The following is a 22,061-nucleotide window of genomic DNA, read 5'->3' on the forward strand; positions in this document are numbered from 1 at the left end:
GAACATTTCTTCATTTATTGTAACATATTGGAAACTTCACAATGCTTTTCCTGCTAACAGAAAAGAAAGAAAAATAGTTCATCCGTTGTTTAATGTATTTAACATAATATTTCAGGCTAGAAATGTTTAAAATGCTTATATAACCAAGATAACTTTACTTCATCAACTTCAGGATTTTTGAATTAGATGATGGATATTTGCAAATAATCTCAAATTTAAGTATTTTAATCAGTGCACAGTTGATTCAACATGTTCTTAGGAAAAGTGTCGTCAAACTATTAGTTAGTATTTCCTTGTACCTTTCCTTCGTTTTCACTTTTCGAAATATTAAATATACCGTTCAAAACAAATTTTGTTCCGTAACATCAGTTGTGAGTGCAGTCGCCACTAAAGCACAGTGTCTTCACAACATCTCATTTTCTGACAAATATTGTTATTTGTAAAAATGTCAGTTCGGAGAAGGACGACGGAAATGAATATAAACCCAAAGTATTTATATAATATACGATACAATCCAATGTTCAAACAATTACAATTTCAATCTGATAGCTTGTGCGTGGGTCCAGCACACACGTGTTTTGTCTGGAGTAGTACCGCGAGAAGGAGATTTATGCAGTACTTAGAAAATGGAGTATAAACTAACAAATACTGAGATATAGGAAGGCAATTTCTCCTAACGAGAAACTGTTGCTTTCAAAGGACATCTAACTACACGTGTTTAAGCAATAATAAAAAAGACAATTATACATTGTGACAATCAGGCAGTAAACTAAGCGACGTGACCACACCATAATACAGGGTGTCCGGAATGGGACTGACGGTTTTTAAAAATGAAGTTTTAATATGATCAGAGATACAGAAAAAAATGCATTTTAAAGGAAAACTCAAAAAGTTTATTTGGTCTTACTTACAAGTCATTCTAACTCAGTGTAACTCCACGTGAGCTCCATTTGTAACTCTTACAATATCTAGCCTGAACTCAATCTCTCTCCACAAATTCTGTAACATCTGAGGTGTTACTAAAGCAATCGCATTTCTAATACGGTTCTTCAGTTCATCAAGGTTACGCATTTTTTCACCAGAATACACAAGGTCTTTCACATACCCCACAGGAAGAAGTCCAGGGGGTAACATCGGAAGAGCGTGGAGGCCACCTAATTGGCGCATCACGGCCTATCCAAGGGCAGGAAATTCAGTATCAAGGTACTCCCTCACTTGTAGGCTTCAATGTGGCGGGGCACCATCCAATTGAAATATCACTTGAGGTTGCAAATGCTGTAACTGGGGAACAGCAAAGTGTTGAAGCATGTCCAAGAACATATTTCCTGTTATGATTTGCTATACGAAAAAGAAGGAGCCTATAACTGCATTATGTGTTAAAGCACACTATACATTCAATTTGGGACTGTCTCTATAATGTTCTATGTACGCATGCGGATTCTCTGATTCCCATATCCTAACATTGTGTATGTTAATACAGCCAGAAAAGTGAAAAGTGGCCTCATCAGAGAAAACAACGTTCAATAGGAAATTATGGTCATAATCAATCCTGTCCAGAATTTCAGTAGCAAATGCTGCTCTCTGTGGCTTATCGTTGGGCTTAATTTCTTGCAACAATTGCACCTTATATGCGCGAAAACGTGATCGTTTGTGTACCACATCGTGCACTGTTGACTTTGGAATTGCCAATTGCCTGCTCGCTGCGCGAATTGACTTCCTGGGGCTAGGTGAAAAACACTCTTTTATTGCCTCCGCATTTTCTTCTGACACGCCCAATTTACCACCGCTGTGTTGTTTCACTCCCCGTCGATAAAAAATGATCCTTCCACGCCTGGATACTGTTGCGTGATGGAGGATCCTTGTGGTAAACATGTCGAAAAGTTCTGTTGAACTTGAGCAACACTTATTGTCTCTGCAAACGACCACACGCGACTTTTCGACTGCTGACATCATTTCTGTTTATCGGCGATACTAGCGCCGTCACCGATAGTTGTTCAAGTATGAAAATTTGGTGAACAAAACTTTGAGTTTTCCTTCAATATGAATGTTCTTTTTCTTCTGTATCTCTGACCATATTAAAACTATACACTTTTAAAAACCGTCAGTCCCATTCCGGACACTCTGTATAACAGATGTTTTGTCTACATAATTTCGAAGGACAGAACAACGTGTTAGTTCGACGCTGGATGCAATTATAGGTGAGGAATATTTCGGACCGATGATTTAAAAGGATCTACAAAGCGTTGAACTGGTATCTGGGATGTCTTTATGTCAGTTTCCATTGACTTAAATACCAAAACACGTCTAAAATGGGCATGTAGACAACATTGGCGGGATGTTGAGTGGGTGGTCGTTTATTCTTATGAGTCCTCCTTTACTTCCTCTACACCGATAACCGTATATGCGTTTAACGCTATGATAATGAATGCATTCTTCCAGTACACTGTGGCAGTAGAAAACAATAGTTGTGATAGTTTGGAGAGCCACAGGGTACAATACACAGTCTTCGCTGCTACGTCTTGATGATATATCCTCACCACTGACCGCTACATTACGACAGTTCCATAGGCATATGCCGTATTCTACCTTGGAACAACTCGGAACGTCATATTTCAGCAGGACAATTCCTAACCACATATTCACATGTGATAAGATTCTGTAAGAACTATAGTTGATGCTCCTTTCCTGGCCTCCTGGCACTACTTGCAACATACATATGTATAAGATTTGATACCATGCGAATTTATCAAGGTTAGAATTATACACTTTTGTACACAGAAACCTAGATTTCCTTCCAGAGATTAAGTTCAAAAAGTTGAACCTACATTCTTGCGTCCTGTTGGTCTTTTTACAAGATAAGTCAATTTTCCCTTCATTCTGTTACGGTGCAACATGCATATTCTTTAACAGAAATATACTATCTGGATATTGCTACCAAGTAAATATACAAATGGTATGCAGAAAACAAAATGACAAAAAAAAAAGGAGATAAAAGTAAAAAGACTGACATACTGCATGGTGGTTCAGATCCTGTCCATAAAATGTACTTTATTTTCAGCGGACTTAAAAAGTTCGTTATTGAATTCTCTCTCTCTCTCTCTTTCTCTCTCCGTGTGTGTGTGTGAGTGTGTATGCATGTATGTATGTTATTCGTGAATTTTTCAATTTTGAGCCCTCCATTCGATAGAACATCAAAAACTATCTGAGAAGGTGATGGAATTTTTCGCGTCACACTTACCGTTCCCGAGATATTGGACAAAAAATTCCGATTTCGGGAGATTTAAGGAGCTATATCTCGGGAACCGTAAGTCACAGAGAGATCATGTTACTGTTGATGAAAGCCTAAGAGGATAGTGAACATTTTGGTACCAAATAGTAACCGGTGACCACTTGCTAACTGGCGACCGTTCCAAAGATATTGGCCACAAAAGTTCGGATTTCGGGAGATTTAAGGAGACATATCTCTGGAACCGTAAATCACACAGATGATATTTTGCGATTTTTTTTCATTTTTGAGCATATGTCTTCGTAAAACAACACATTGTAGAACGTTTTAACAGGTTTGCTCCTGCGTGTAAACAGAATACTTTTCTTATCACTCCCGATTACACGGTTCCAGAAGTTTTGTGACTTGTTGATGTGTGTCTTTGCGAATTTTTAGCGAGCATGTATATGTGCATCTGTTAGATTAACCTGCAAAGCAGAACAAATAATATGAGTACAGTTACAAGTCTCTGCACTGCATTAGAGACTCAAAGTTGTTTTCAGGTTTGTTGCAGCAGCGAACGGATTTACTGCGTTAGCTTCAATAAATCGAGACACTTACGTCTTTCGTTGACACTTGCGGTGTACTCAGATTCGCTTTAGTTTGTAATTCTTGTTCCCCTTCTGCTTCGAATCGTTACTGTTTTAATATCCAGACTCATGGCTCGAGCAACTTACTTTTCAGGCATTCCAGCTTCCATATGCAATTATTCTTCCTTAAATATATATTCTGAACTGGTTTAATAATGAATCTGCATTTTATTGACGAGGAACATATATGTATCAATGAAAGAAGCTTGTATCACAGGTATGCATTATAGTACATTAGAACATATATATTAAACTAAACATTGTTCGGCGTAGCTCTAAACTGCGATAAACAAAGCCACATGAAACTAAATCTCGCTGATTTGCTGTTGTCCTACCGACGCTTATACTCCTCCGCAAAATAGTTCATGTGATTGGATTATTACTTTTACTATGAAGCTTCATATAAAACTGCAACATTATTATAAATGACAAAAATATAATACGGATGATCTAATAATACTGCAATCGAGTGTGGTTAATGAAACAATAGATATAAACACTAAGCATGCGCAGTAATTATGGCGCCAACTTAACTGTGGACGGGTGTTCTGCTTTTAAAGTCTGAAAGATGACTGGCATGAATCCCGGTTCCACGAGTGTTGTCGTGAAACACCAACAAGGCAAACCTTTACTCACAAAGCAACAATTGTTTACGAGCGAAATTCAAACACTTTTTTAAAAAAATCTTTCGAGTTTTTTTTTCTTTCTTTTCTGCTGCTGCTTAAGTATGTGGACAACACGAGACAGTATTGTCAACATCCACGTGTATAATTTGCTCCTCCCCGTGGGGAATGGGAGTGATACATCACTAGCCAATCGCATTTGTGACAAGCGGAAGGATACAAATATTTTGTTTATCGGAGTTTAGAGCTTACGCTGAACAGGGAATAGATCTACTGTGTGTTTCAGATGTAAAGCATCATGGGCAATAGCCAATGGTGCGCAATATTATTCCGCGCGGTGTTGCCGGATCATGGACTCCCCTTTCCCTTCTCGCTCTTCCTCCAGTTGAGATTATGACACATACATTGGCAACATTATACGCAATGTAAATATACCATTCCAGCAAACTCAAGAATTTTGACTGTGCATCCTAGAAGTATCTATAGCAATTAAATTACTTACCTATTAACTTTTCCAGTGGATATGCTAAACACTCGTCTTCAACACTACTTTCACTATCGTCTATGTCGTTAATATTTCGTCATTGTCTGAATCTGTCTTGTAAATTTATTATCATGGTCTAAAAAAAATGTAAACACAAAAAATAATTCTTCGAGCCTGATTTCGTAGCACTTTATTTATTTATTTATTTATTTTTAAAAAGAAAGCTCCGCACTTGTACTCGGTTTGCTTAAAGACATTGTCAACTATAATTTTGGAGAAGAAACGAACTACCACGAAAGAAAGTAACCCAGATTCTGATGAATTCTGTTTATGCTAGAAGAGAAGTTATTAAGTACGTTCCAACACAACTAGCACCTTTGTTTCCTTCTCAGTTTTCATAACAAATGACATTCTTGGGCTTGGTCTAGGTCACACAAAAACAATCCGTCTGATTCCTAAGCAAGTCCATATGATCAAGTTTGTTTTGGGTTACGATAATTTACACCATTCAGACGCTTGGTGCTTTTGAATCCCTGCTGGAGGAGGAAAGAGGGAATAAGTGGTCACATATATGTAAGGTAGTGAAACGTGAAGGGAAAAAAAACATACTGTCGAATAAGGAAGAATTTATCCCGAAGTAAATTTCAAAACAATATTACGAACTTCCCATACTTTGTTCTTACGAAGTTAGGCATATTATATATATAAATGAATCAGATTCCAAAGGCGTGTAGCCACGGGGAAAAAGGGGGCCCTGTCTTTCCAAACTATTTCCAACTCCAAAATGAGGTTCGTGGTATGTGTTTAATAAACTTATTTAATAGTTAATGCAAATGAGGGACGTTTATAATAAAATATAAAAATTTTAAAAAATCAAACATCATCAATACGGTTTCTGTACCTAATTAAACAACTAAAATTAACCATATGCTTTATATTCTCATTTCCCTAACTGGGAACACACCGTATGAACTCTATTAGATTATTGCATAATAATATCTGAGTTGATATTTTTTCGAGTTTTTTCCCTTTACTATTTTAACCCATATAAATACAAAGTCAGATAAACAGACTGCTATAAACAGCATTTGTTTTCTTATGAATAGCTTATTGATTCATCTACAATCCGGTTTTGAACTCAATACTGTCAAGATCTGTCTTTTGATAAGGTAGCATCGTGAAAATATAACACGTGTATAGTATGTATGGTGAGTTAAAATGCTTTCATATTCTGAAAGAGATTATTTGTTCTCTTTTAAATGTGTGAAAAGCTTTCCTCCCCGTGAAAGTAATGTTCCCCTAGAACAACCTGCTGATTACACCCATGATTATTCTGTAATAAAAGTTGAGTTCTATTTCCAAATTGAAGAAAAATCCACTGGAAATTAGACGCGGGACTCATCGCTCGTTTTACTAATTGTTTTATATGGAAACCTTTAAAAGCGTGTATCATAACAACCAGTTGACATAAAAAGATGTAATTTTCAGGTATGTGTTCGTAATTCTTTTCTCTATTTCGTAAAGTGAGCAGTTGATGTACTAATACAATATTTCTAATAAGCGCCTCTGGTATTGTCAAGATTCGCAGTAGCGCGAGAAGTCAGCGTGCAGGACTGCTTGTCGCGAATCGTCAACACCGCTCAAAGCCAATTGGACGCCGCGTGAAGCCAACTCAAGGCCATGCCGCTTATCATTTGAAATCTGCAATAAACTCCGTCCCTAATGTATACTCTTAAACAGAAAGCAATGTGAAAACATGTTCATTCTAGAGACTAATTCTTTAATATCTCGAGCATGGGGAATCATTGTGGAAGAAAATAAGTAATCATTAAGCTGTATCAGTACTAGCAGAAATGTCCGTTCGTAGCACAGGCAGAATAACGTGTAATAAATATAAAATTGGAAATTTGAATATTTTAGAAGTTGATTACTGTATGCTCTTCGGTACACAATATGTTCATTAAAAATACGTGATTCACACTTTTAGTCTAAGATTTGGAATTTTCGAAAACGGTAAATCACGTATTATTAATGAACATATTGTGTACCGAAAGTGGCGCATTTACGATTTTGTTTCGGGAGGGGCTTTGCTAACTTTTGGGGGGGGGGTGCTTTGCCTGAAAGTGTGAAAATTCTGCAAGATATTTAATATACTTTACTCTAGTAAGTTAAATTTCGGGGGGGGGGCTTAAACCCGAAAGGCCCCCTAAATACACCACTGTCCCTAACTTAAATAAATTCCCATATTGGGTAATTTCTTTATAAAGAGAGAGAAATTTGAATAATTTAGAAGTTTGCTCTTTTCATTTTTAGGAGTGGAGTTCTTGAAAATGTTGAAATGTGTATTCCTTTACTTTTAGCTAAGAATTTATACATGCTGAATTTCACACCTCCACTTTAAGCGACTCTTCTGAATTAGCATTTTCTGTATAAAGGAAGGGCAATTTGGATATTGCATGTGATTCCTATAATCACTTTCCGGTTCCGCGGTTGTATGATATATATATATATATATATATATATATATATATATATATATATATATATATATATATATATATATATATATATATATATATATACAGGAACGTACGCAGGGGGTAGGTCCTGGAGGTCTGGACCCCCCGAAATAAATTCCTGCGTACGCTACTATATATATATATATATATATATATATACTGATTTTAATATCTTGTTTCTTTTAAGCTCAAAAGAAAAAAAAAACTTTACGTGTGATGGTATAATGAGAAACCAAATCCCTTTAGTTCGTCGTAGTCAACAGAACAGAGTATGTTTTCATTGCTATTCTATTTTTCATTGAACTAGGTAGCCAATACGGACAGGCACCAGTCAACAATATTACTAATTGAAATTTATTTGAACTAAAGCATTCTTATAGCTATATATGACAGTGGACTACAACCTGATTTACCGAATTGTTCCTTAGCTTTGGTCGGTCATGTTTGCTTTGCGTTTATCAATTGTTATTAATATGTTTTCGCGCATATTATGCATAGGGCGATTCTTTATAGGGTTCACAACTTCAATCAGTTATAATTATTTATTGGTACCACATACAGACTTGGTTTATATGTCATTTTACTGCAAAGCACTTAAAGTTTGACTCGCGTAGTGATTAGTTGCGGAGTTGACCACTTTCGGCGCCACCAGTCAGTCGTTGAAAATGGAGACTTTCACTGGTGCGGAAAGAGTTATACTCTTTCCAGCCTTAGAAAAAAGTAGATGTAAACAAACCCACCTGACTACCAGTTTGTCGATGACCAGTGATTGGTTGTTGGTCTCAGTGCACTAGTATCCTACCGCAATATAATCCCTACTAAAATAATAATTTCAAATAAAAATATCTGAATTTATCCTACAGTTTGTGATAATAAACGCAATATATATAATATTTAACAACAGATGTAGCTTTATTTCAACCTCACCCGTATCTGGACATATAGTATTTACTGCGCATGCGTATGCGTTCACGCGCCTTCCCCACTCATTTAAAATTATTGTAGAATGCAAAGTTTCATGGCGACGATGTGTGGCAATAACCCATTTTCGTCTCGTGTTATAAAGCACTAAAGAAGACAACAGGAATAAGAGACAATCTCGTTTATATAAGGATTTAAGAAAATATATATCTCCAACATAGCAGTAGTCAGTGTCAGTCCGTTAATTATTTACCAACAAACTGTAGCATTATAGTCTGGAATTTATGCGACGACGGTAAGTAAGCAGACGATCTTGCTGTTCACGTCTCTCTGGTTTGAAGAAACGAAATCAACAACGAGTGTACAGCGTAAGTTTCGCGTACAATACAGCAAGGAACCACCCCGCAGACCAACAGCGTACAAATGACACCCGACATTTGTTGAAACAGGTTGACGATGTAGTGAAAGCAGTTCCCGTTACTCACTCGTGACTGACGATGTAGTGAAAGCAGTTAGGGAGACTTTTGTTCGCAATCCTCGAAAATCTACACGACGTGCATCACAAGAAACTGGTATCCCTCAGACCACTGTTTGACGTGTATTGCTTAGACGTTTGTCCATAAAGCCATACAGACTGTCCTTTGTTCAAGCACTGACAAGGAGACTTACGGAAGTGTCACTCACCGATTTGAATGAAACTTTCCACACTTGTAGAACATCGAAAAATAATCGACATGTATTTTTTTTTTTTTTTTTGGCAATGGTGAAGATTTAAGGGTAGAAACCACCCTTTGAAAGTTAGGGGCGGTCTCCAAGCATGGACAGAAAACAATCATTTAATATAGAAGAAAACATACTGCCAGGAAGGGGGGTAGGACAACTGATTCAGAATCTAACGTCAAAATTACAACATTCAAAATGGCGGATCCAATATAGTGATTACAATTACAAAATGTCTTCTGGTTCGAAATTCTCTGCACTTAGTCAAGAACAATTATAGTTGGCAGAGGTTACTACGAGAAGGTTGCAAACCGATTTGAAATCCTTTTCTATTGATTCGAAACCCCCATATTTTAACGAAATATTTTATTAAAGTGAGTCTCTACACCTCTCCCTAGAGTCCCTTTGCCTCTCACTATGTCAGAACTTAACTTATCCTCAATTGTTATAATTATGAATTTATTGAGAAAACGCTTCACAGAAATGATATTTGGTTAAAAAAGAAGTGTGTGATGCATAAACATTGTTTACACCAAGCTCACCTTATTACAGCAATAACTGACAAATCGCAAAATGTAGCACAATCTTCTAAACTGTTTTTGTATCACACATATCTAATAACATTTGCAAACTTGGGAGAAGAAAACTGATTATGAATCAGTGATTGGGATCTAAATTATATTAGCTATTATGGAGATGAAAATTTATGTTATAATTGTAGAGGACAATATCAGTAAAATGTCTCAAGAAGTTTTTCCACGGTCTAAAGACGAACACATCAAGAGGCTGAATTCTACCAGTTGTTAGTGCCGAATGGTTTCTATTTTGAGGTACTCTTTTGTTCGCAAAATAGGTTGAAAAGTTGATGAATTGTGACCACTCCACGAATGTAATAACAAAATGGACTTTGCATTAGACGCTGGGAAAAAAACCTCTTGAAACCATGATCTCACAAGACCTGATGTTAATTTTCCCGAATTTGATGCTTTCACAAGGACATTTTCAGATTAAAAGAGATTGTTTTGGGTTATAGGGTTGTGTTCCATTATTTTCCTGCAAAATAATTAACAACGGTGATAACAGAACACACCATTTTCAGAAATTAAAGACTGTATGGTGTAGCTGTGAGTCATAGGTTTATTGACTGTGCCACACTTTCTAATGTTTGTGTCTCTGTAAACGCTATAGTGAGAGGTGCAGAGACTCACTTTAATCAATCATGCCATTAAAATGAGTACAGAAAGGTCTTTCAAATTGGTCTGCAACCTCCTCGCAGTAATCTCTGCCAACTATAATTGTTTTTGACTAACTGGAAAGAAGTTCAAACCAGAAGACATTTTGTAATTGTAATAACTATATTGGATCCGCCATTTTGAATTTTGTAATTTTGACGTCAGATTCTGAACCAGCTGTCCTAAACCCCCTTGCAGTATGCATTATTCTAAATTAAATGGTTGTTTTCGGTCTATTCTAAGAGACCACCCGTAACGTTCAAAGGGTGGTTTCCACCCTTAAATCTTCACCATTGCCGAAACAAAAAAATACGTGTCGATTATTTTTCGATGTTCTACAAGTGCGCAAAGTTTCATTCAAATCGGTGAGTGACACTTCTGTAAGTCTTCTTGTGAGTGAAGCGGATAAACATACCCGACATGAATTCTGTGTTACTATGTTGGATCACATTAGTGGTGACGAGTCTTTGTTGAACAATGTGGTATTCAGTGACGAATCAACTTTTCACCTTTCCGCCCGAGTCAACACACACAATTGTCGTATTAGGGGCACGGAAAATCTACATGCGCACGTGGAGCTGGTTCGTGACAGCCCCGAAGTGAACGTGTTTTGCACTGTTTCCAGAGCAAAAGTATATGGATCATTCTTCTTTGCTGAGAGCACCATCACCGGCATCACCTATCTTGATATGCTCCAGAACTTCCTTGTCTTAAGTTGTTCCACAGTTAGATGAAGATGACCACGATGGCCGCTTATTTTGGCAACAAGATGGTGCCCCGCCGCACTACCTGATAGGGAATTTTTTGATAAGCGTTTCCGAGAAGTTGTGGTGGACCAATTGCCTGGCCGCCACGATCTCCAGATTACACGCCATTTAACTTATTTCTGTACGGGTTTGTGAAAGATAAGGTGTACACCCCTCCCCTACCTGATAATGTTAATGAACTGAAACATCTCATCACAACAGCCATCGCGGATGTTATCCCCAAAATGCTGGCTACTATTTGGCAGGAAATCGACTTTCATTAGGATGTGTCCAGAATGACCGCAGGTGCACACATTGAGCCATAATGGATTTGTCGAAAAAAAAAGCTTGCAGTGTTTTGCAGTACAATGCCATATAAACCAAGTCTGTATGTGGTTCCAATAAAGAATTATAACTGAAGTTCTAAACCCTATAAAGAATCACCCTGTATTATTCGTGGAATTTAAGTTTGTTTAAGTTCGTTCCGTAGAGAGTAGCTGTGCATTTAAGGGTACTACGTTGAATTTGAATCCAGTGGGTGGAATTTTTTTTATTTATAGTTGAGTTAATAGGGGGGAAATGTTGAAACGGGCTTTTGGTAAAGAGATTGGAACAATCTACAATCGCGCAAAAAAAAAAAAGTTACATGCATTTTAAATCCAGGAAGTAACTTAAAATACTATTTACGCATGATAGGAAATTTTCAATTGTTATATCTACAAATATACGCGCTGAATAACATTGCACTAAAACGAAAATAGCCGAGTAGAAGAAGATGAAATGCACCACTCTCACCTTCCTTCTAGTTGCCGTAAGAGGATGTTCCACATTAATTTATAGATTGATTGTTTTGAGGTTCGGACACTGATAGGTAAACTCCCACAGTAAAAACAGTAGCTTTTGCCTTTTATCAGATGTACACTCATGTCCAAAATGATTGTCGCATATCTATAATTGTCTTCTTGTAAGAATATAATTTGATAATGATTTTGCAGGGTACTTTTAATACTGATACTATGTGTATAATTCGGAAATGTATATTTGTGGTAAATTTCATAAGAAAAGAATTATAAATGCTAAAATTAGAATGAGTAAAACAAAATGAACAAGAAAGTTTTATTTTAGTTTTATTGTTCTTATTTATTGCTCTTTTGACATGAAATTTGCCACATACATGCCTTTGCCGATTACACACTTACCAATATTATAAGAAATACCGGGCGAATTCATTATCAAATTATATTTCTACAACATATTTATAGACATGCGTCAATAATTTTGGACATGAGTGTACATAAACTCGACCAGCAGTAATCAAACTGCAAGGTATATAAAATAACAGGTAGCCCCAGTTCGCTATTGGCGTTCTGATTCGCTCCCTGTCCGTGACGTCATGTGGAGGTATCGGTGAAGATTTTTTTCGCTTGCTTGCTTGTTACACTTCGCGCTTTACTCGTAAAACTAGATTCAAAACAATATAATTATGAACTTCCTTTTCTTTATAAATGCAAAGAATGGATTTTTTGTACTCGAATATAGTTTAATAAATAAATAAACATCGTCAATAATGATTAATTATCTATACAAATAAAAATGAATAATTTTTAGTACATGAGTTGACCTGGCCTAAGTAAGACTTTTATCACATTACTTTGATTAAAGGGCGAATCCTAAGTGGGTAGAAGGGGTTCAAAATTTGTGCCTAAAATATAGTATCTCACGAGCCTGTCTAGTTCAAAATATAAACCTCGGTATATAGACTTCCCATTAAACTTAAGGGAAAACATACATTGTTTTTGAAAATTTCCGTTTTAAGGGGAAGAAGGAGCATTTTCTGTTCATATAAATAAAAATCATTGTAACAATATTTGATGGTTAACTCCTCCTCGACCAACATTAATGATTTTGGTATTTTCATGCACCCAGGCCTAACTTAGGACATTACCATATTTTCGGTTCGGGCGTAAGAGAAGATAGGAAGGAGACGACAAATAATCGAAAACAGCCAAAATTGGTGTCCGGTCCATAATTTTCGTGCTCACTGAAAAGAATAATGTCCCTCCTGATACAATTGAAATCCATATTCATCCTCTTTGGGCTTGGGAAAGGGATGACATTATGAATTTTTGTCATTGCACTTTCATTGAAAAATGAATTCTAAGGGGGAAGGAGTTAAAATACTTTCCGTAAATCTATCCTCAGCGAGAGAACATTTCAGGTAGTAAAATACATAAAGCAAACATAATTCAAAATATTCAGAGGTTCCGGGTATGTAATAACAATTTAGGTTGTTAGAATAGGTTAGGTTACGTAACAAATCTAATCTACCCTAACCTAACATAACCGAACCTAACCTAATTTAATATGGTTAGATTATGTTGGAAATTTAACCTAATCTATTGTATTTAATGTGTATTAACCAAACTGTCAGATATCGTCACTGCAAAATATTTCATTTACATTACTAATATTCATTTATTACTCTTAATACAACACAATTTACATTATGTATTACAGATTACAAGTTGCACAGATATCTATAGGATAGTATACATAAATGAAAGAACCACCTTTCACAGGGGGAAATTTGTAGTTATTTGTCCTACACTTTATCGTTCGATTTCTCGGAATTTAGTTTTTGTGGCTTAGCCCCCTTTCTCGGTCAGTCCTTCAATTAGGGCCTATAAGAATAATGGTAAGAATGCACTTTGAGCAGAACAAGTGATTTTGTCATAGGATGTGGCATTAAATGCGGGATAAGGAATAAAAGCAATGTGATTTGTACGTAACGATGCGGTTAGGCAAGATTAGGTTAGGTTATAGATTAGGTAAGTTACGTTAGGTTACGTTGAGTTCGGTTCGTAATAGATTCCTATGGATGCTCTGCTCAAAGTGCACTTTTGCCAGAATAATGATTCAGATACTCAACAAAACTTAAGAATATCATTTAAACTAAATAATATATGAGAGTAAACATCTATATTCTCGTTGGTATCCCCTTCCACTTCGCTTTACGTACATAAACTCCTTAAGTTTCAGACCCTCAGAAACAAATGTCAATAAAAGTAAAATCAATTATTGTTGTTACGCACTTGTTTTTCAACTTGACTAGTGTCTAGTTTATATTTCCCGATGTCAGTTTGGTTTCAAAACGAGAGAATAGCGTCAGATCTTAAATACTTCTTTAGAGGCAAACCTAGAAGCTAATTTTTCAAATTCCTTTGATAATCCTGTGGTGAAAAGTGAGCAGAACATATTCGTGCGTTATCCACATTAAAAGTGTTCTTTCGCTTCCAGCAGGATATCCGTCTTCTTCGAAGTTCATCATTTTTAGGGAATCGATGGAATATTATTTCATTTGTATTGCTTCCTCTGTTATTACAATGAGCTACTGCACAATTAAGATAGTTTTTTGCTCATCTTGAAACAGTAGCGTAATTGTTTATGCTGTATTTCACTCGTTCTGTTGAAAAATACCGCGATACCTCCATGTGACGTCACCGGCCGCAAAGTATTCTGGGAAAATGATAGCGGAACAGCTGAACCGAGAGTCCCCTGATCAAACTGTGCATTGTCAACTAGATGATGTAGTATTTAGGGAAACAACATACGAATATCTATACAATGATTTAATTGAGAATTATTCTGCACGTTCTTAACAAACTTTTTGTTTCAAATTTCATATTACAACTACCACATATTCTTCACATATAATCATAATCTTATTTACCCATATTTGTATTCAATTTTCATATTTCGTTATATTATTATTACCATTATAATGCACAATTCGTCGAAGCTGTGCTAGTAAACTCAAAATTAACTTATCAAATATATAATATACAATATATAATATATATTGAAGTATATAATATCATACCGAAGATAAGTAAACGCTTTCTATTGTGGGATGTGAGCTAGTAGCTTTTTTCTTGGGCGAGTAAAATTTTGTTGCTTATTTGCATCCCTGCTGTAAACTGTACATCCCATCTTTTCTTTACAACTGTCGATTCGAAAATTTTATGGACTTCCAGGAGATTTTAAATTTTTATATCATCTGATACAGCGCGGTATCCCATTCTTTAAAATAGTCTGTAATGCAACGGCTCAGGTATAGTGATGTGAGGTGGAAAATTTTCCGCTATAATTTTCCGGAAAATTTTCCGCTATAATTTTCCGGAAAATTTTCCGTTCTAAAAAATATCAGTAATCAAGTAACAATTCCTCAGCAATCATAAAATTGGTTGAATTCATGTATAGAAATGTTAAAAATTGAAAAATCGTTTAAAGAATCTAAAAATTTTCATGGCTCAGACAATTTTCAATACTACGTAGGAACAAGTGAAACAATTTTTCATGAATCGAAATATTTTCTGTCTTATATGGAAAAATTGAAGAACTTTTTATGATTTGGAAAATTTTCATCATTTTGAAGCAAAAAGTAAAACAACTTTTCGTGAATCGGAAAGTTTTATTGCTCTATAGAAACAAGTGAAAGGAATTTTCATAGATCGGAAAATTTTCATCACGATGTAGAAACAAGTGGAAAAAACTTTTCGTAAGCCGGATAATTTGGGATATTATGTATAGTGATGTTAGATGGAAAATTTTCCATTATATTTAACTGCACATCAGTGATGAAAATTTTCCGGAAAATTTTCCGATTCATAAAAACATACTCCACTTATTCCTACATCGTTGTTTAGCCGTGATGTGAGGTGGAAAATTTTCTTCTATATTTATCCGGAAAATTTTCCGTTCTTAACAAATATCAGTGATCAAGCATCAATTCCTCAGTATTCATAAAATTGATTTAATTCATGTATAGAAATGTTAAAAAGTGAAAGATCGTTTAAAGAATCTGAAGAAGAAATTTTCATGGCTCAGACAATTTTCAGTACCATGTAGGAAGAAGTGAAACAATTTTTCATGAATCGAAAAATTGTCAGTTCTGTACAGGGGTGAAAATTTTCCGGAAAATTTTGAAACGGAAACTTTTCCAATTCATAAAAACATACTCCACTTATTCCTACATGGTTGTTTAAGCGTAAAATTTATTGGTAATAAATATTGTCTTAAAAAGTTCCATGAAGTGAAAATCTAACGATTCTTTATTTCAAGAATGTTTCACAAACTTCAATGCGTTCTTCCCTCAGAATCCACCTTTGATTATACAATATTAGATTTCGTCAGTTTAATACGCATAAGACGGTTTTCTCATAGCTTTACTACTTTTATAGATTTATATACAGCAACATTTATAAATACGTAGATATAATATAAAGTGCCTACTGTAAATTTTTGACTACCCAAAATTCGAGTTTAAGTAACTCATGAAAGCAAACACTGACCATTTTCAGGAAATAAACATTTATTTATTCATATATTCATTCAGAACAGAAAGTGAAATATAAATAATAAGGAAGATGATTTTGTAGTTGTTCTTCCAATAAAATAATAAAAGAAACATAAAAAGCTGCATTATTAGCGCTGCGTTCTAAAAGCAAGAAGTAATTCATTTTAATTTATAAAATAAAAATATATTTCTTATATATATATATATATATATATATATATATATATATATATATATATATATATATATATATATATATATGTATAGTACTTGTATATGTATATGTATATGTATACATACTTGTATATGTATATGTATATATATATATGTACATATATGTATATGTACTTGTTCTATGGAATCGTCATTATTTCTAATACATTTTATATATAATAATGGTAGTTTTACAATACAAATATCTGCTCTAAGATGTAGATTATACAAAATTCCAATATTGAAATTATGATTTACGAGTGTTAAACACAATAAAATCATTTTTTCTTATTTTCTGTTACAAAAATAATCTTCATAAGGAACTTTTATGTAGTTATTTCATTATATAGGTGAAGAAATAGTGGAATTTTCTGCTTCTGAAATTGATAAATTCACAAAGGTTTCCTTTCAATTTCTTGTTACATTTTAAATATTGGAATGAGATATTTGTTCTCTACGAACTCGATGTATATTCCCTGCACTTTACACACACACGCACACAGAGAGAGAGAGAGAGAGAGAGAGAGAGAGAGAGAAAGAAAGAAAGAAAGAAAGAGAGAGAGAGAGAAATGCTGTATATTTTTACTTCCCAATTTCAAATATTACAAAATTTTCTGGTTTGAATTTTAGAGCTGAATGTGCAGTTAAATATAGTGGAAAATTTTCCACCTAACATCACTATATTAGGTGGAAAATCCAAATATCCAAAATTGTCCAGATTATGAAAAGTTTTTTCATCTGTTTCTTCATCGTGATGAAAATTTTCCGATTCATGAAAATTCCTTTCACTTGCTTTTACAGAGCAATAAAACTTTCTGATTCACGAAAAGTTGTTTTACTTTTTCCTTCAAAATGATGAAAATTTTCCGACTCATAAAAAATTCAACTTTTCCATACAGGACAGAAAATACTTCGATTCATGAAAAATTGTTTCACTTGTTCCTACATAGTACTGAAAATTGTGTGAGCCATGAAAATTTTCAGATTCTTTAAACGATCTTTCACTTTTTAACATTTCTATACATGATTTCAATCAGTTTTTTGAATACTGAGGAAATGTTACTTGATCACTGATATTTGTTAAGAATGGAAATTTTCCGCAAAAATATAGAAGAAAATTTTCCGCCTCACATCACGGCTAAACAACGATGTAGGAATAAGTGGAGTATGTTTTTATGAATCGGAAAATATTCCGTTTCAAAATTTTCCAGAAAATTTTCATCACTGTACAGGACAAACAATTTTTCGATTCATGAATATGTTTCACTTGTTCCTACACAGTACTGAAAGTTGTCTGAGTCATGAAAATTTTCATTCTTTAAATGATCTTTCACTTTTTAACATTTCTATACATGAATTAAATCAATTTTATGAATACTGAGGGATTGTTACTTGATCACTGATATTTGTTAAGAACGGAAGATTTTCCGGAAAAATATAGAAGAAAATTTTCCACCTCACATCACGGCTAAACAACGATGTAGGAATAAGTGGAGTATGTTTTTATAAATCGGAAAATTTTCCGGAAAATTTTCATTACTGCTCAGGTATATCATATCTGAGCCTTTACAAGGACATTTGAGGAAATTAACCCAGGGAAAACGGTTGACAAATTTTGAGCTGTTATAGATGAATTGCAAAAAATCAATTATTAACATGCAACATAAATAGAGGAGCTACTAAATAAGTTAATTCAAGAAAGTTAGTATGTAAAGACGGCAAACTTTGAAAGAAGTGGAAATAGGAATTGTGAAGAATATATCAAAATGCCCCTTGTTATGGTTGAATCAGAGTAATTATAACTTTTTCATATTTGATTGATTAATACATTTCTTATTGTTGATTCTATTTATATAGTAAGAAAATAAAAGTCTGGTTTTAAAAAAGAAGCGGATAAAGGTAGAATGTTACTGGTCATAGGGTCGGTGGTTCGAAGCCACTTTTGGGAAGATTTTTTTTATAACTTACACATATGTTTATTTACTTATATTTGATTTTGTAGATATACTACTCAGAAAGAGAGAGCATTGGCAGAATAGTAGGACTCAAAATTATGGATCGCTGGTTAGATCCGCCAGCTATCTGCTGCTGTCTTCCTAATCGGAATGTTTATGGCTTATGTTAGATCCAAGCTCTTAATCAATACTAGATGTATCCACTCCTGCTTCCTTTTAAGTCATACGTAAACCAATCAATTCAAATAATAACAATAAAAAAGAATTGAATGCGCCTTTTTTAAGACGAAGATAATATATTGAAGTGAAAGATTTTAATAAAATTTGTAATATTTCTTTTGTTACAGGTAACCCTTCTTCTGCAACATGGATCTCTGGTAGATCAACCTGATACTCTCGGTGGGAGAACGGCTTTACATTTAGCGTCCGCTGCTGCAGTGGACACTGTGGAAGCACTGTTAGCACATGGTGCCACAGTTAATGTGAGAAATAAATTTGGTTACAATCCACTACACTTCGCAGCTGCTGCAGGTACATTTACTAGCTAATATTTTGTATATACAGAGAAGTCAGATGAAATGTTTAGAATTCAAATGCGAAACTTACTCGCTTGTGAAGTCAAAATTGTTTTTCTTTTTTTCTTTTCTTTTCTTTTCTTTTCTTTTTCTTTTTTTTTAAATGACAATCATCACTTCATTTCCTAAATAATAAGAGTAGCAAATGTCTAATATCTGTACGAATTATGTTTTATTATTATTATTATTATTATTATTATTATTATTATTATTATTATTATTATTATTATTATTATTATTATTATTATTATTATTATTATTATTGTAGCGTAGTAGAAGTTTAAAGTCTTGGTAATTGTGATGCCATAATTGCACTCACAATTTTCAGCGGTGTAAGCATACTCTCTAACTTTGTGGTATTATTGATTGTCTTTGCTTTAGCCACAAACTTCTGGAAAGTGCTGTAGAGCGTAACACAGCACAATATGTCCACGTTGTCCCATATTCTACATCTGTCCCGGGATATTCGAGCTCCAGTAAACACTTTAAGTATAATGAAAATATTCCCGGGATTTCCCTTGAATTTCAACGGTATATACCTGTCACGGAACAATGTTTAGATCTCCAAAAGCCTTCTTGTGATTATCCCACAGAAAGTCCAAAAACTCCCCATAGGAAGTCCTGTTTCCGGACATAAGCGAACAGTTGGTTTTTACAGAATCCTAACGGGACCTCCACTGAGAACAATGGGACATCCCATGGACATTTCAATATTGAAACATGCAGTCTTGGGAAGTAACGTAACGCAAGTAACGCGTTACTTGTAACGCGTTACTTTTTAAGTAACGTTTCCTAGTAACGCGTTACATTTTTTCCAAAGTAACTGTAACGGTAACGCGTTACAAATTTTTAAGTAACGTACCTAGTTTGCGTTACTTTTTTCGCGTTACATTTTGGATGAGTAACTACAATATATGTATTTTTTTTTTCGAAAACAAATGTTTCTTTCCTGTAAGTGAATTTCTCAGAATGAAACAATCGAGCATGAACTACGTATGTCAATGACCGACAGAGAAACAGATAAGTTCGTAGTGCCACTTGCTGTTTTTTGAAGATGAGGACAGCCTTAGTAAAATCACGTGTACTGATTGCAAGCACCTGGAAGATTTAGTCGTAGATCTTGACTGCTCCAAATCAATACATTCAGTGAGCGAACTAAGAGTGCAATGATACCGGTAGTCTATTTTACTTTGATTGGTGTTGTTTTTTTAAAGATGGAGAACGAAAATATTTTACCATTCGAACATTTAAAAAAAATATTTTTTCTTAAGAGCTGAGGATGATGGTGGATAGAATTTAAAAGTAAAGTGTCTGAAGTGCCCCGGCGGAAAATATTTATCAACAACTAGGGTGCCATAATTAAGGGCCAAATATGAGTAAACTGTGTTCTGATGAGTAGGCCTACTTTATTACTAGAAAATAGTTTGCTGATGGTATGTAATATTGGAGTTCTTTCAGATCAGTTTGCTTATCCTAGAGTCCCGTTGATTATAGAGTTTGAAACTAGCTTTAAAAAGCATGTATCGATTTTAGAGTTACTGACAAGTTTTGATTCACTCCCAGTTCATGTGTTCTCATTTTATTAGTTGTAGTGTAGTGTTTCTCTATATTCTGTACTAGCAGCGTTCACCCCGCTTCGCTGCGGTCACCCCGGAACGCAATAAACTTTGTTACTTAGATAATTTTTACTTTTTCGCTTTCAAGTGATATGATAAAAACCATAGAAGATTGCAGTAAATGTTAACATTATATCGCCTGTCATTTATGTTAACCCGCCGAGTGACACGGTCATGCGGGTTGCATATAAATACGTTTATTTTTACCTATGATGAACTAACAAAGGATTTGTACGTTATGGACACTTGAATAGTCAATTATCTCAAGACACTGGTAATTAAAAATTAAAGTGATATGATAAAAACCATCTAGGGTCCAAATCCTAATAACCCCCCAAAAATGAAAGAAATTGGTTCAGCCGTATTAGCGTGATGAGGGAACAAAGGATTTGTGCGTTCTCTTTTATATATAAGATTTTTAATTTTACATAACATTGTTATTATTATATAATTAGTTCAGCAGAATAATAATAAGCAACTATTTTTTCTAACGCATAGGGATGAGCACGAGTCGAGCTAAAACTCGACTCGACTTGAATTCAAGTCGAGTTTCGAGTCAAGTCAAAGGTAATATCCTCGAGTCGTGTTCCGAGCCGATTCAGTTTTTCGCGTCGAGTTTCGAGTCCAGTCGAGTTTGATAAATGGCTCGTTCGTTTTAACTCACCTTGAAATTATGGCCTGATTACACTGGGAAACGAAAGCCATGAGAAATGTAAGCTAAACAGTAATATGGAATACTTTTAGTGTTGCTCACGAGAGGGGACACTGCTCGCATCTCGTCTCGTCTCGATAGCGAGACCACAAGAGATTTTTTATAACAAGCTCAGCTCGGCTCGGCTCAACTGAGAAGATGGCTCGAGCTGGCTTGGTAGAGATGAGCCATCTGCTCGGTTCGGCTCAACTGAGCGAGGGCTCTAACCGAGTCGGTTGAGTGAACTGTTGGCTCGGCTCACTTCTGTGAGCCGAGCTGCTTGAGTCGTTGACCATTTTAAACCCGGGCCGAGCAGTTTCGAAGATATTTGGCCAGTGCCCTATAACTTTTAACAGTGTTTGGCTCGAGCCCGAATACTCAACCTAGACTCTCAACCCAAATTAAGAAGCTCGTGAACAATGTCCTTGACTCCTAGACTTCACGACTACCGAGGTTGGCAATCAACTAGCTTTTTAGTATTCAAACACGAACCGCCTATCTTTCATTTTTATATACGGTGTTGTAATAATTAATAATAAAATAATAATATAAGTT

General features: G+C 35.0%; 1 protein-coding gene across 1 annotated transcript in view; it reads left to right on the forward strand.

The window, feature by feature from the left end:
* The window catches only part of LOC145666597 (ankyrin repeat domain-containing protein 46-like), a 111,214-nt gene extending 91,983 nt beyond the window's left edge, over positions 1-19,231 (forward strand). The window contains exon 3 of the mRNA XM_081734003.1: positions 18,972-19,231. Coding sequence (XP_081590129.1) covers positions 18,972-19,172 — 201 coding nt within the window. The 3' untranslated portion in view covers positions 19,173-19,231. The remainder of the gene's footprint in view (positions 1-18,971) is intronic.
* The last annotated feature ends 2,830 nt before the right edge of the window (positions 19,232-22,061 follow it).

Source organism: Thermobia domestica, chromosome 1 (genome assembly GCF_964235325.1).
Source record: "Thermobia domestica chromosome 1, izTheDome1.hap1.1, whole genome shotgun sequence".
NCBI classification, from domain to species: Eukaryota; Metazoa; Arthropoda; class Insecta; order Zygentoma; family Lepismatidae; genus Thermobia; species Thermobia domestica.